This window comes from Colossoma macropomum, unplaced genomic scaffold (genome assembly GCF_904425465.1).
Source record: "Colossoma macropomum unplaced genomic scaffold, Colossoma_macropomum, whole genome shotgun sequence".
NCBI lineage: Eukaryota > Metazoa > Chordata > Actinopteri > Characiformes > Serrasalmidae > Colossoma > Colossoma macropomum.
In genome coordinates this window covers 28,920,973-28,933,718 of record NW_023494786.1, presented here as the reverse complement: position 1 = coordinate 28,933,718, position 12,746 = coordinate 28,920,973, and the positions used below count along the sequence as shown (strand labels likewise).

General features: G+C 37.3%; 1 protein-coding gene across 1 annotated transcript in view; it reads left to right on the top strand.

Annotated features, from left to right (window-relative positions):
- The window catches only part of si:dkey-262k9.2, a 43,170-nt gene that overhangs the window by 21,468 nt on the left and 8,956 nt on the right, over nucleotides 1-12,746 (top strand). The window contains exons 4-9 of the mRNA XM_036565269.1: nucleotides 745-796; nucleotides 2,536-2,577; nucleotides 2,868-2,894; nucleotides 3,440-3,514; nucleotides 4,814-4,882; nucleotides 7,012-7,054. Of these exons, the coding sequence (XP_036421162.1) occupies nucleotides 754-796; nucleotides 2,536-2,577; nucleotides 2,868-2,894; nucleotides 3,440-3,514; nucleotides 4,814-4,882; nucleotides 7,012-7,054 (299 nt within the window). The 5' untranslated portion in view covers nucleotides 745-753. The remainder of the gene's footprint in view (nucleotides 1-744; nucleotides 797-2,535; nucleotides 2,578-2,867; nucleotides 2,895-3,439; nucleotides 3,515-4,813; nucleotides 4,883-7,011; nucleotides 7,055-12,746) is intronic.

Below are 12,746 nucleotides of genomic sequence, written 5' to 3'. Positions count from 1 at the left end.
GTTGCAGAGTTTAAATACAAAAGGCCTGGTGATTCTGTTGAAAATTACAGACATGCATATCATTTCATTTTCTCTGGAGGCCTAAAAGACCAGGTACCTAAAATACAGGGAAACCATTGAAATTATGGCATCAAATCAAAATTAGGTAGAAAAAACACTGGAAAAACACTGAAGTATTCCATTATTTCTCCAGCAGAACAGTCAGCAGGGACATTGGTTACGTTCCCGCTAGTGCTCTTTTGCTCAATCATGCTGGTATTTGGCCAACTAAGCCTCGAGATATGGGTTGGATCACCTCCACCTCCACCTACACGTCTGACTGGCCAAAAACACACCGCACACACTCATGATTCCTGCTGAGTACTGTGGGAAATGCAGTCAGCATGTCAAGTCACGATACAGTGACATTTCAACAAAGTTTCCCACTGAGTCTGCTTTCTGGATACTTTGGTAAACAGAAATAGAGGTGACCTCATCCTTAAAGTACAAACTCAACCGCACTTGCAAATCATCAGCCCAGCTTGCCCTTCAGCCAAACAGCACCAAACCTACTGAAAAAGTTGATAATCATCAGTCGTGACTTATCACAAATGTGGTGAGACCAAAGAAAGTTCACTTTCAGACCAAACTTATGATGTTTTCAGTATAATGTTTCAGATGGAACAGATTGTGCAATCTGTAATGTGAACTTTTATCTGTATCTTGAATAGTCACGACTTGTAAAACTGTTTGTTTGCTTTGCAGACTTGGAAAATGTTGCGGTTATTCTTGCTGGGTTTGATCCTCACGGCCTCAGGTAAGTTCCCTATGTCTAAGCTATAGCAGTCTACAGTATTACTGTCTTGAAGGATTTAACGATTTTGGACCCTCATGATCACAACAGACTCTTTCTCACTTGCAGTCTGTGAAGAGCACAGCTGTATAGGCCAACAAACACCTGATTCAATAAGCTTTCAGTTACACTTGCATCATTTGCGGAAGTTTCATTGCGACATCAATAACCTGCATTACGGTATAAGTGTTCTGCTACAGCATATTCAGTAGGAAAAGCAATCAAATAATATAATGCCTAGTTGTAAAAGGTAAGAAGTTCCTCAGTTTAGAAGCGTAGTAATGGAAAGAGGCCTCTCCACTTTTTTTTTTCTGTCATTTACACAGGATATTTGCAGGGTATCTTAGTTTCAGATCTAAGATCATGTGCTGGAACATGACAGAAATTCTGGTTCTAGCCTGTCGACAAAGTCATGATTTCCAGAGGGAATGAAAAGATATAGTTTGTCAATGTAGCAATTAAATATCTCATGTTTCGTGATCACATTTCATACAGGCAGCCTGTAGAGTGAAAAAAAGAACGATCCTAAAATGGAACCTTGTGGAACTCCAAATGAAGCGCTACATTTTTTTTAGATGAACGGATTCAAAGTACAACAAGAAACTGCCTGTTTGTCAAACCATTTGTTACACCATTCAAAGTCAGACAGGCCTGCCTAATTTTAAATTAATAGATCAGGATCTTGTGATCAACTGTATCGAATGCTGCACCAAGATTCCAGTAGGACCTTCATATTAAATTTAATCTGGAATTCTATTGGACTGAGATGAAGTGACTTGAGATTAAATTAATAAATTTGTTAAAATTAATTAATTTGTAATGAAATCTGTGCTCCTAAGTCTTTAGTAAGCCTTTAAAAAGTCATTAGTTAACACTACTTATTTCCAAACCATTATTCCACCAAATTCAGTTGCACCACCAATCTGTAAGTAATCTCCTAGCTAATTAATGTGTGCACAGCAACAAAGCTAATCGCTGTAATTTAAGCATATTGATGACAAATGATGACAAAGTCAGAACCAGTCAACAAACATGTTGTCATGGAAACATGGACAACAATTTGAGCTGACGCATTTTCAACTGAATTAAATAGAATTGAATATCTATTTCCTTTGTTTACTTGTTTATTTTTCCACACGTCTTTGCAACGACTGAACATGCAACTTTTTAAACAATGTTTTCTGGCCAACCAACATCACCGCACCATCAGCATAGAAATTTGACCATTTGCAGAGTCTCACTGAACTGGAGTTATGGGTGTTAGCTTTGTGTTTGGAACTGAAAGTTAAACTCACATGTTTTGGGGCAATTTCCCAGACAGGGAGTAAACCTAGTCCTGGAATTAAGACTAGGCCTGTTCAGGAAAACAACCCTTTGTGTTTATTAGCTTGTTATCTTAGTGACAAAACTAATTCTACCAATTAACCTTTTCTACTAGGGTCGTATTTTTTATTATGTAGTTCCCATTGGTTTCGCCAACACTTACACCTGCTTGTGGGTAGGTGTAAATATTTAGTAGCTCAATGTAAACAAAAAAACAGCGTGTGTAGTGTAGCTTGTTTTAATTTAGTGTATTAACATGAACTAAGTCAATGCTTAGGTCATCACTAGCCTATGTTTGAACTTGCTTATAGCTGGTGCAATCGTCCAGTTCATAACTTGGTTCTGTATGTTTTGTTTTTCCTCTTGCTTTATCTGTTTAGTCAGCCAGAATTCAGAAGACTATGAAGGTTCAGGAAATGGAGGTAGGATGATCCTCACATCATTCTTTTCTGTTTTTTAGCTAGCAAACTTTTAATAAATAGCACTTTTTTCTCACATACCTGAAAGTTTTTATCTCTAGATAAAATGCAGGTTAATATTTGTCAGAAAGTTAATCATTTAAAATGTAGACCACTTTATTCCACCTTTCCCAATAGAACTGAAAAAGGTGCTTTGATATGAATGCATACACTTACAACAAGCTTTTATTAATGACACCCTGTATCTCTCTCTCTTTCTCTCTCTCTCTCCTGTCCTACTCATCCGTCCACAGATGATGAACCAGACGAGGATTCAGACGGTAAGCCTTCTTTAGCAGCGGCAGCAGATGCAGCATGAAGACAGGTTGTTACTGTAAGGCCAAACCAATGCACCCGTCACATTAATTCCTGAAAGCAATCAATTAGCCTCTCCCCGCGGAGCCCGGCTGATGGGCCTGGCGCTGTCGTCTCTCTGCTTAATGCACACTCCACCATTCAGGCCTCCGCCGCCTACTGCTGTCACTCTTCATCTGCAGGATGATTGCCTTCTGATAGAATTACTGAGCTGTTAAGAGAGGCACTGCTCACCCTCCAGTTCAGCCGAGACAGGCCGGGTTCAGGCTGGAGGACTGTGGAGGAAAGTGAAATTACCTTCAAAATGAACGAGGGGCTCGGATTTTTAGACTTAAGAAGAACATTCCCACGAAACCTAAACTGAACCGAAGAAGTTGATAATTACTTTAAGGGGCTTTGAACTGAATGTGTATGGATGGGAGCATTCACTTGAGAGTGTGTGTACGTTCTATGTTCCTGTGTGAGCAATTAAGTGTTATTTTTTTTTTAGTTATTTGTTTGTATGTTTCAGACATAACAAGTTCTGGAACGATGGAACTCAAGAATGAAGTGCAGTCCTCACCAGATAAGGACGCAGGAGATGATGGTAAAAATAAATAAATAAATAAATAAATAAAAAAAATCAAGGCAACAATTAAAATCAGATATGCATGTAAATTATTTGTGAAAAACAGCATATGAAGCCAAACATTAGGCCGTGTGTTCTTGGCTTTTTTTGGAAAAATAGACCTCTGAAGTCATTTTGTTGTTGGCACCATGCCCATATTAGGAGCTCTGGGTCTAAGCAATTTTTCTTTATGAGAAAAAACAAACTGTTTTTTCAAAAAGCCATTGCTCTCAGACCATGTAGTAAACAAAAAATGTTCCAAACCTGAAGTTTTGTGCTGTGCACATTTTTTTCCTAAAATATCATTGAAGTCTCTGAATTACAAGGTCATTAACAAGTCCAATTACAAATATAGCTGCATGTTTGCTAACATGGAACTGACATCACAAGACTGGCAACCTCACCACCAAAATACCCAACGCAAACCAACAAGTTTCATCAATTATGGTACTTATGCTTCTTTGGCAGCCTACAGTCTGAGTAGTATGGAAGTTTATATTCTGGCTTTGCAGCCATTGAAAACACCTGGGCAATAAGAAAACTGGAAAACATAAAAAAAAAAAAGGTCCTGGAAAAGTGTAAATTTTGACATTAAACCAAAGAAATTTTTGGCCTATTGATAACAAATAATGTCCAGTTTCAGTGGCCATTCAAACATATTGTAGTTTGTAATGCTACACTGTTGCATGTGGAGAGATGGACGGTGTGTTGGAACACCTGGTAGAGCGAGGCTACACTGACACATTTCGTCTTGCAGCATCTAACATTCACTAACATTTCACCAGAGCTTATGCTCAGATGATGATTGGGAGTTTCAGTGTGTCACTCAGTCAGTAAAAGTCTGCTATTGGTTGAATTGTTCACTTTCATGTTAAGGATGTTGTACATTACTTTAAGATGACCTTTCTTGAGCAACAGCTGATGAGTATATAAATTATTGAAATTATCCTGGAAAATAACTTTCTAAAAAGAGAGGAAAAGAACTTTTTCTCATAAGATTTGTAGCTCCTTATTTGGGCATGATGTTGACTACAAAATGATGCCCAGCTAGATTAATCTATCCATGCTCCGCCCACAGTTGCATTTACATGTTGAAAAAAAATCTCATTCATTATAATGAGAAATTGCTCACAACCTAGTTTAACTACTTAAATTTACAGTGTTGTTCATTTCAAATGATATTTTTCCTGCATGTGAAAGATCCCACTGTTATACTAGACTGGGTGGAGTGTTTTTGTCATGTACTCGAGTTAACATGTCTGTGTCTGATTGTTGTAGATGGATCCACCATGATAATCATCATTGCAGCAGTGAGTGTTGTTGCCGTGGCTGTCCTGGCTATCGTAGGTAAGGGACGCACATAAACTATCACACTTTTAGCAGTGAGATGCAGCTCAGCTCTCTCGCACTGGACTGGACTGGCTCATGGATTGAAGTCTTTAAAAGACTGAGAATGTGTCTGCAGTGCTAAATCTTAAAAAATCGCAAACATTAATAAGAAAAAAAAAATGGACAGCACTAGAATCATTTTCTTTACATAGCACAGACATGTGCCTGTGAGGTCGTGAAACCAATAGGTGAAAATTGAACAAAACTAATGTTAGTGCTGTGCTATTTTTTCTATATTAATGTATATTGGTTTGTTTGGATTCCGAACTTTATGAGTTCTTTTTACAAAGTAATTCATTATTTCCAGTCATTCTTCGATTAGGTTAATATGCCTATTCAGAATGCTAACATAGCATTTAACGTGGTTGATAAACAGTGTTTGTAATACAGTAATGTGATAAACAATGTTGTAATACAGTACAAATAAACATATTACAGTAAAGTGATATTTTCTCCAGTAACAATGTAGTTTAACACTTTACAGATTCAGATTTTTAGTCCATTACACACCAAATATAAATGGAAAAAAAAACAAAAACGTGAAAATATGAAATATTTGAATGCAAAACTGTACACACTGGATCTGACACTGCGCTGCAAAACCAAGTCCTCATTACGAAATGGGCAAACTGCGATGTCACATAACATCTGTTCCACTTTGAAACAGTGAAAGGAGAACAGAGAGTTTCTTTACCCCATGTGCATCTGGGATCTCTGTAACTCAGTTTGAGCTGATTTTGAAGATGTAGCTCCACATGAGATGAAGCACAAAACAAACAGGCTGAATGTCTTTAAATACATATAAGATCTGATTCTTTGCTTCACACAGAAACAATGACACAGGGCTGCTGTTCTTTGGTTCTTCATAAACCAAAATTTAAGGTCTTCCACATTTAACTCAGATCTTTGCAGCTCAGTTTGAGCTGTTTTTAGAGATTTTGACTCTTTTGACATCTGTAAAAAAAAAGTTCTGTTGCTGGAACACAGCTGCTCCGTCCATCTTGGTTGTTGTCATGTCAACAGCAGAGGCGACCTTCATTAGTCAATGAGTTTTTGTTGCTAGCCAAAGTTTGCAAAACCCATCAGAGTGTGAGTAAAATAATGTTGCATTCTTTTTGTCCAAAAAAATAATGTGTGGTCAGTGTCGGTTATACACGTCCTCGATTTCATTTACTGTCGTCCGAATAAACGGCCTTTATATTACATTATGCTTTCTGACTTTCATTCATAAAGATTTTAATCTGAGTCTGCTGTTTTTGAACTATTTCTACTGGCTCTCTTAATCATTTCAATCAGTATAACTGGCTATATTTGTCAGAATAAAGGCAGGAATAGTGATAAGCCTTTTAAATGATGTTTACACTGATTGGCTTGTTCTTTATCAAATAAAGTGCTGAAAGGACTTCTGGGTTTTGTACTTTTCAGTTGTTTCAGTGAGTCACTCAGAAGTAAAGTAAGGAGTAGTAAGAGTATTTTTTCCCCATGAAGAAACTAAAGTAAAAAAAAAGACATTGTACAGATACAGTTTTGATCACCAAGACATATACAATAGAAGTATACCTTCAGTGGTACAATAATGGTCTTAAGGTCCAATTAGGAACTTTAAATGAGATCATATTCATAAGTTTTCATAACCTAATGTTTTAAAACAGAAAAATAAGGAAAAGCCTGGCTTCAAGACAAGGTGCATCAATGCAAATTAAAACACAATTTCAATGGAATATAACTAACAATGTAAATGTTCCCTGAAAGGTACAACAGTAGTTTTAAGGTCCAATTGTGAATCTTAAATAGGTTTTTCCAGGTGAAAAGTACAGATTTGTACCTTTTCATAACCAAATGTTTTAAAACAGAGCAATAACATAAAAGTCTGGAGACGAGACGGGGTGTGTGGAGTCAGTACAGCTTAGAAAATATAATAAAAAAGAAAATATAATTTCAATGTATTATGGTAGATTTATGTACCCTTGAGGGTCCCACCCCAGTGACAAGAGGGGTACTACAATCACAGTTTACTACCTTCATTTCTGAGAGTGTAACACACTAAAGAAGTTTAGCATTGCCTAAAATTTAACACTCTCCCACAGCGATTGTTTTGTTCAGACGTCATCTGCAAAACCGGGAACAAGGGTGAGAACTGTTTTGCATCTTTACGGATAATTTGATACTGACTTTTAACGGTAACACTGCTAAAATGGAAACAACTCTTCACCATGAAGAGTTTTCAGTATGTGTGTGTGAGAGGCGTATTGCTAATCTGCTGAACGACTAAAGAAAGCATAGCTAAATTACTTTCAATCCCACAGCGAGATGTGTACATATTAATTTCCACACATGGTCCCTGCTGCCAGTGCAGTTAAGAAGGATTTGGCAGTAGTTGGTGGAAAAAAGCAAGTATTTGCTAAAGCTGGTAAAATTCAGCACCGACTTTCAGCTGGGTTCGTTTTTGTTCACTTGTTATAAAGTCTTATTAAGCTGCTCACCTGAGCCTTCAAGAGCACTAAAATCTAAAGTGACACATCAGTGCCTCACTCTTGTGAGGAGCTTCGCAATCTCCGTTTTTCCACTCAGTCATCTCATCGACATGGGCAGCCAGACCAGTCGGGTGAGTAACAGCTCACTGAGAAATAGGCAGGCCGCCCCATGTCGGAGAGTTGCAATCATGCAACAGAGCAAAAAGAGAGAGGCCTGTGTTCATATTACAGGGTGGTGGCACAAACTAATGTTTTGGACCTAAATTTGACGTAGATGGGATTTTTTCATATTTGAAAAATGCTGTCAATACATTATAAAATATAAATTATTACAAATCTGAAATGAATTGTTCACCAGTTAATTACCATCAAAGGTATTTAAATTAAATATATTGCAAATTTGTCAATATTTTATATGTGCATGAATGTGAACACAATTTTCCTTTTTCCTGAGTTGTGTAAACCCAAAAAAATCATTTTCACATCAGATTGAGTCACAGGCAAAATAAAAGTCACAGTGCCTTAGCAAGTAAATAAATATTTCTTGATTCTAGCCAGTAGCAATTAGGCCGAAGCAACAGAGACAGTAATTCTGATTACTTAGAATCTGTGAGGATGCAGAAAACGTGCAACTGCTTTAAACCTAAGTGCAAAGGTTCAGATAGAATCTGAATGTTCTAGATAATCTCACTCTTTTCTATCATTACTAGTATTCACCTTAATTAAGCCAGCAGTGTTTTTCAAATGGCAAAAATAAATAAATAAATAAATAATAACTAAAATGAAACACACTGTCATAAGTGTAATTTACAAGAGTCATCATTTTCTGTGACTCAGGCAACCACATGGCGGGGGTGGTTAGTTCTCAGAGCAAAAGAGGTAGTGATTAGCACTGTGTCCAAAACCACATAGTACGATACTAAATATTATGTCCAAAATAGTACACCATTAGAAGTCTGTTCGTCAGTATAGTATGGATAGTCCACACTGTTAGGAATAAAGGTTCAGTGTGGGTACATTTTTGTTCATCAAGGTTCCCTCAAAGGTACAACAGTGGTTTTAAGGTCCAATTGTGAACCTTAAATAAGTTTTTCCAGGTGAAAAGTAAAGATTTGTATCTTTTCATAACCGAATGTTTTAAAACAGAGCAATAAAATAAAAAGCCTGTGTGGAGTCAATACAGCTTAGAAAATATCATTTCAATGGATTATGGTACAATTATGTTCCCTGACTAAAGGTACTGAGATGTACCCTTGAGTGTACCACCCCAGGGACATGAGGGGTACTGCCCCAGTAACAGTTTCATACCTTTATTTCTGAGACCGTAGTAGTGTGCAGTTTTGGATGTGTCAGTTGCAGTCAGGCCTGTGGAGTTCTGTTTAGAAGCCTGTGCACACCACACTATATGAACTGCATCATTTTGACCAAAAAGATGTTGTTTACCTTTGAAATGTCATTTTTATTTGAAGGATTAAACTCGATTAAGGCTGTGTTAACATTTTTTTTCCGTGAATATTTTGCTTTTAATCTCATTGGCTAAGTAGCCACAAAAAGTGCTGCTATTAGTGTTATTTATTTCATTACAGCGTCAGCGATGCTACTGTTACAGTGTGTGCATTGAGCACAAAAAGCACTCCAGGCAGCTTAGGCTAGTTCACATTACCAGGCTGAAGTGGTACAAATCTACAAAACAGATGTGTTTTTTTCCAAGCTGTGTAGACATGAAAATCTGATCTTTTCAAATCAGATCTGAGCCACTTTTATATGCGGTCCTACATCAAATACATGTCTGATTTGTGGCCATGCAACCTTAATGAGAACGGTCAGATTGGAATTTGTGTGGTTTTCTTTCACTGCACAAGCATCATCATGCAGCGTTAATGTAATAAGTTAGCACCAGTAAATGATGCAAAAGCAACACATTTGACCCTTTTTCACATTCATCTTTCTCTAATAATGAAGCTCAGTGCTGTTCAGAGCAAGTTATCGATGAATCGACAAAGGCTCACTCTGCTGGTTAGTTTGTTTGTTGTTCATGGCGCACAAGGTTCATTCATCCTATTGATTAGGATCAGCACATGCAGGTCATTTCAGGAAGCAGGTTCGTTCACATTATTGACAGATTTGAGTCGCTTCCCTACGTGAATGTGAACCATCAAATTAACCCCTTAACATGCCAGGTGTATTACAAACTAAGGCTTGTTATTCATTAACTACAGGAACAACAATGCAAATGAATGGAGCTTTTATTAGGTTATAGGAGTGTGTAATAAAACTTGGTAAGGGGTCTAATAGGAATTGAACAATGAGGTTCGAATGCGAACATAGCTTTAGAGTGAACACAGCTTAGTTTTCCAAACTAGAATGGACACAAATTTGTGAAAATGTAATTGGAAAGGTTTAAGGAAACACATATGACTCTTGCTAGATTCTGAAAAACAAAACAAAAAACAAATATATACATGATTGTGATTGGGCGAAAGTCCCCCATTTTCCCACATGATTACTTGTGATAGTGATCTAAATGCCCAGCTATGCCCAGGTTTGGCTTGGGCAATGGTAACTTTACAGGAGAAGGAAAAAACATACTTTACTTTTAATGTAAGTCAAAGGAACCAGACTTTTTTTGGTCGTTTCTTTTGGTCTATTCATTATGAAATTTACACACAATGAAAAAGACAACAGGAACTTTCTAATAATCTCAAAACTAACTAAAAAATGAAACAAACAAAGAAAAAAAACCAAATGCAACAAATAAACAAATAGCTTAAAAGAATATATGTATATCATCAGGACATTGAATTCAACAATGATACAGATATTAATGGTAGCACAAATACGAATGGTAGCAGATTGTAGGGTTTTCTAACCAAACACTACATTATCACCATTATTATTATCATCATTACACCACTGCGAGAGACTGACTTTACCGTTAATGATAGTCCTAAAATTGACAAAGTTTCACAAGTTTTTAGTCTTGTGAGTCAATTAAATTGTAAGTCAGTTCATTGCAAGTTCGTGTCGAGTGGTGAGTGAGCAAACAAGCAGCTCAAGTGTGAGTCTCCATCTCTGTAAAATAATCTTTGAGATCAAAGCTTGTGCTGCTAATTCACTCATTTGGTTGTTGTTCATGATGCCTTTGATGTTGCTCATGCGCATGATGTTAGTGATACTGATGTACACATCTGGGTCCTTTCATGGTCGAGATGCGTCCACTCTAATGACAGTTATGGGTTATAAACTTGAATGTGAGCCATCAGGACAGAAAGGTCAGTGAACTGAACATCAAGGCCTGTAATGTGCAGGCAGCCTTATTGCTCAATTTTAGCCAAAATCGGATTTGTGCCCCTTCAACAATGTAATGTAGCCTAAAGCTTATATGCAGGTCTAAGTCACGTATCCCTCAGGCCCTCAGCTGTCAACAACAACCACACCAAACACAACAAGAGAACTGTGCAGGGGTGGACGGAGGGGAACATGATGTGACCTGCTTTAGAAACGTGCCTCACACAGCACAGCTTTCAGAGAAAAGAGGAAAACAGAGCGAGAAAAACAGCAGAACACGCTAAGCTGAAAATCAGCTCTCACCATCATGATGCTATCAGTCAGAAAGGAACAGGGCTGAAACTGCCCTAACCAGTTCCTATTCAAGAGAAAGTGTTACAGTGGCTAGAGATCTAGCATGAGGCAGTGCTTTGTTCTCCTCACTTAAGTTCATACTTTGAGAAGGATCCATGCACGATGGTTTACTAAATGTTCTTAAATAAGCATATTTGACCCTTGATAACATTTTAATATGTGGTCTTTCTTTTATTTTTAACACATCTGTGAGTTCAGTTAGTTTTTTTTAATGTAAGTCAATGGAACCAGAATTTTTTTAAAGTTGTTTTGGGCTGTTCCTTTTGTTCCATTCTTCATAAAATGTACATACAATGTAAAGAGCAACAGGCATTTTCAAATTAAATCAAAAACTCAAAAACAACAAAATGGAGATATTTTTGTGCATTTTATTTAATAGAATAATTAGCCTTGGTGTATTTAACCCCTTAAAATCCTAGTTTTACTACATACTAAGGCTTATTATTCAGTCACTACAGGGTCTTCAATGCAAACTGGTTGAACTATTTTTAGGTTATATAATGGTGTAATATAATAATATAGGTCCTGGCCATTTCAAGGGGTTCATCTCTGCAAGAGCTGTAGTAGCGCTTATTTCATTATTTATTTTAGTTGTAAACTTGAAAATATGGAAAACTGACCAAATCTATGTAGATACAGCCAAGCAAGCTCTGCCATTGGTTAGGACTTCAGGACCTGGACAGAAGGCCTAATGTTTCAGATCAGCGACCACCATAATTAGGAACTGACGGTGAAATCACCCAATCACATTTTGGTTTCCAATTGGTGGGACCAGTTTTGTGAGAACTAAAAAAAAAATACTCTAGGCTCTTTTCCACAAAGGGCTTGTGTGGCTGCAGGTTTTCATTCCAACCAAGCACACCTCATATAACTATCGACTAGTTTGAGGACCTGCATCCACCCTGGCCCTTTGTGGATAAGACTGGGCCTTCTGGAAGTTCTAGATATGTCAGTGGCTGTGAGAATGAGCTAGTCTTACCAGGCTTCAGGCATATGTTAGAAATAGAAAACAGCAGTAGCAGGGCTCTTTACTGAGAGTCATTATAAAACTGCTAGGTATATGAACATGTTACAAGCTTCAAATAGAAAATATAGGATGTCTCTGGCAAGCTTCAAGCTAGAACAGCTGTGTGCACAAATGTTAGCTTAGCCCTAACATACTATTGGAACTCCCATAGTGGTGCTAGCAGAATTGGCATCATCATAGAGGTAGTCTATTCTCTGGAAGAGCTTTGACGTCTAGCTCTTATAGTCACAGTCCACCACTACTTTCAACACAACTGATGTTATTTAACTCAGGCATCATTCTCATTGATATTGCAAAACAGGTCAATTTTCATGCATCCATGTAATCAAAGCAAATCGAAATCTTTAAAATTTAATAGAAGCGAACATGAACACTGACATAATCATGCCATAAATATGTCATGACAGATTTTGTTCAGTAATATAACAGTGTCAGGTTACTATTTCTGTTTAATGCCATGACAGCTAGCCGTCATAACATGAAGCATTATGGCATCAGCCAAGTCAATGTGACACTTTTATATTACTGATAAAACATCTGCCATGTCATGTTTATGGCATGGTTATGTCAATGATATGTAGCAGCGTTCAAAGTAAGCGTCACCTAAATCTTTCAGAAAAGCTGCTTAATTCTACTGCAGTGCTTTTCAAACAGAGTCACAAGCCAGTGGTGGGTCTGA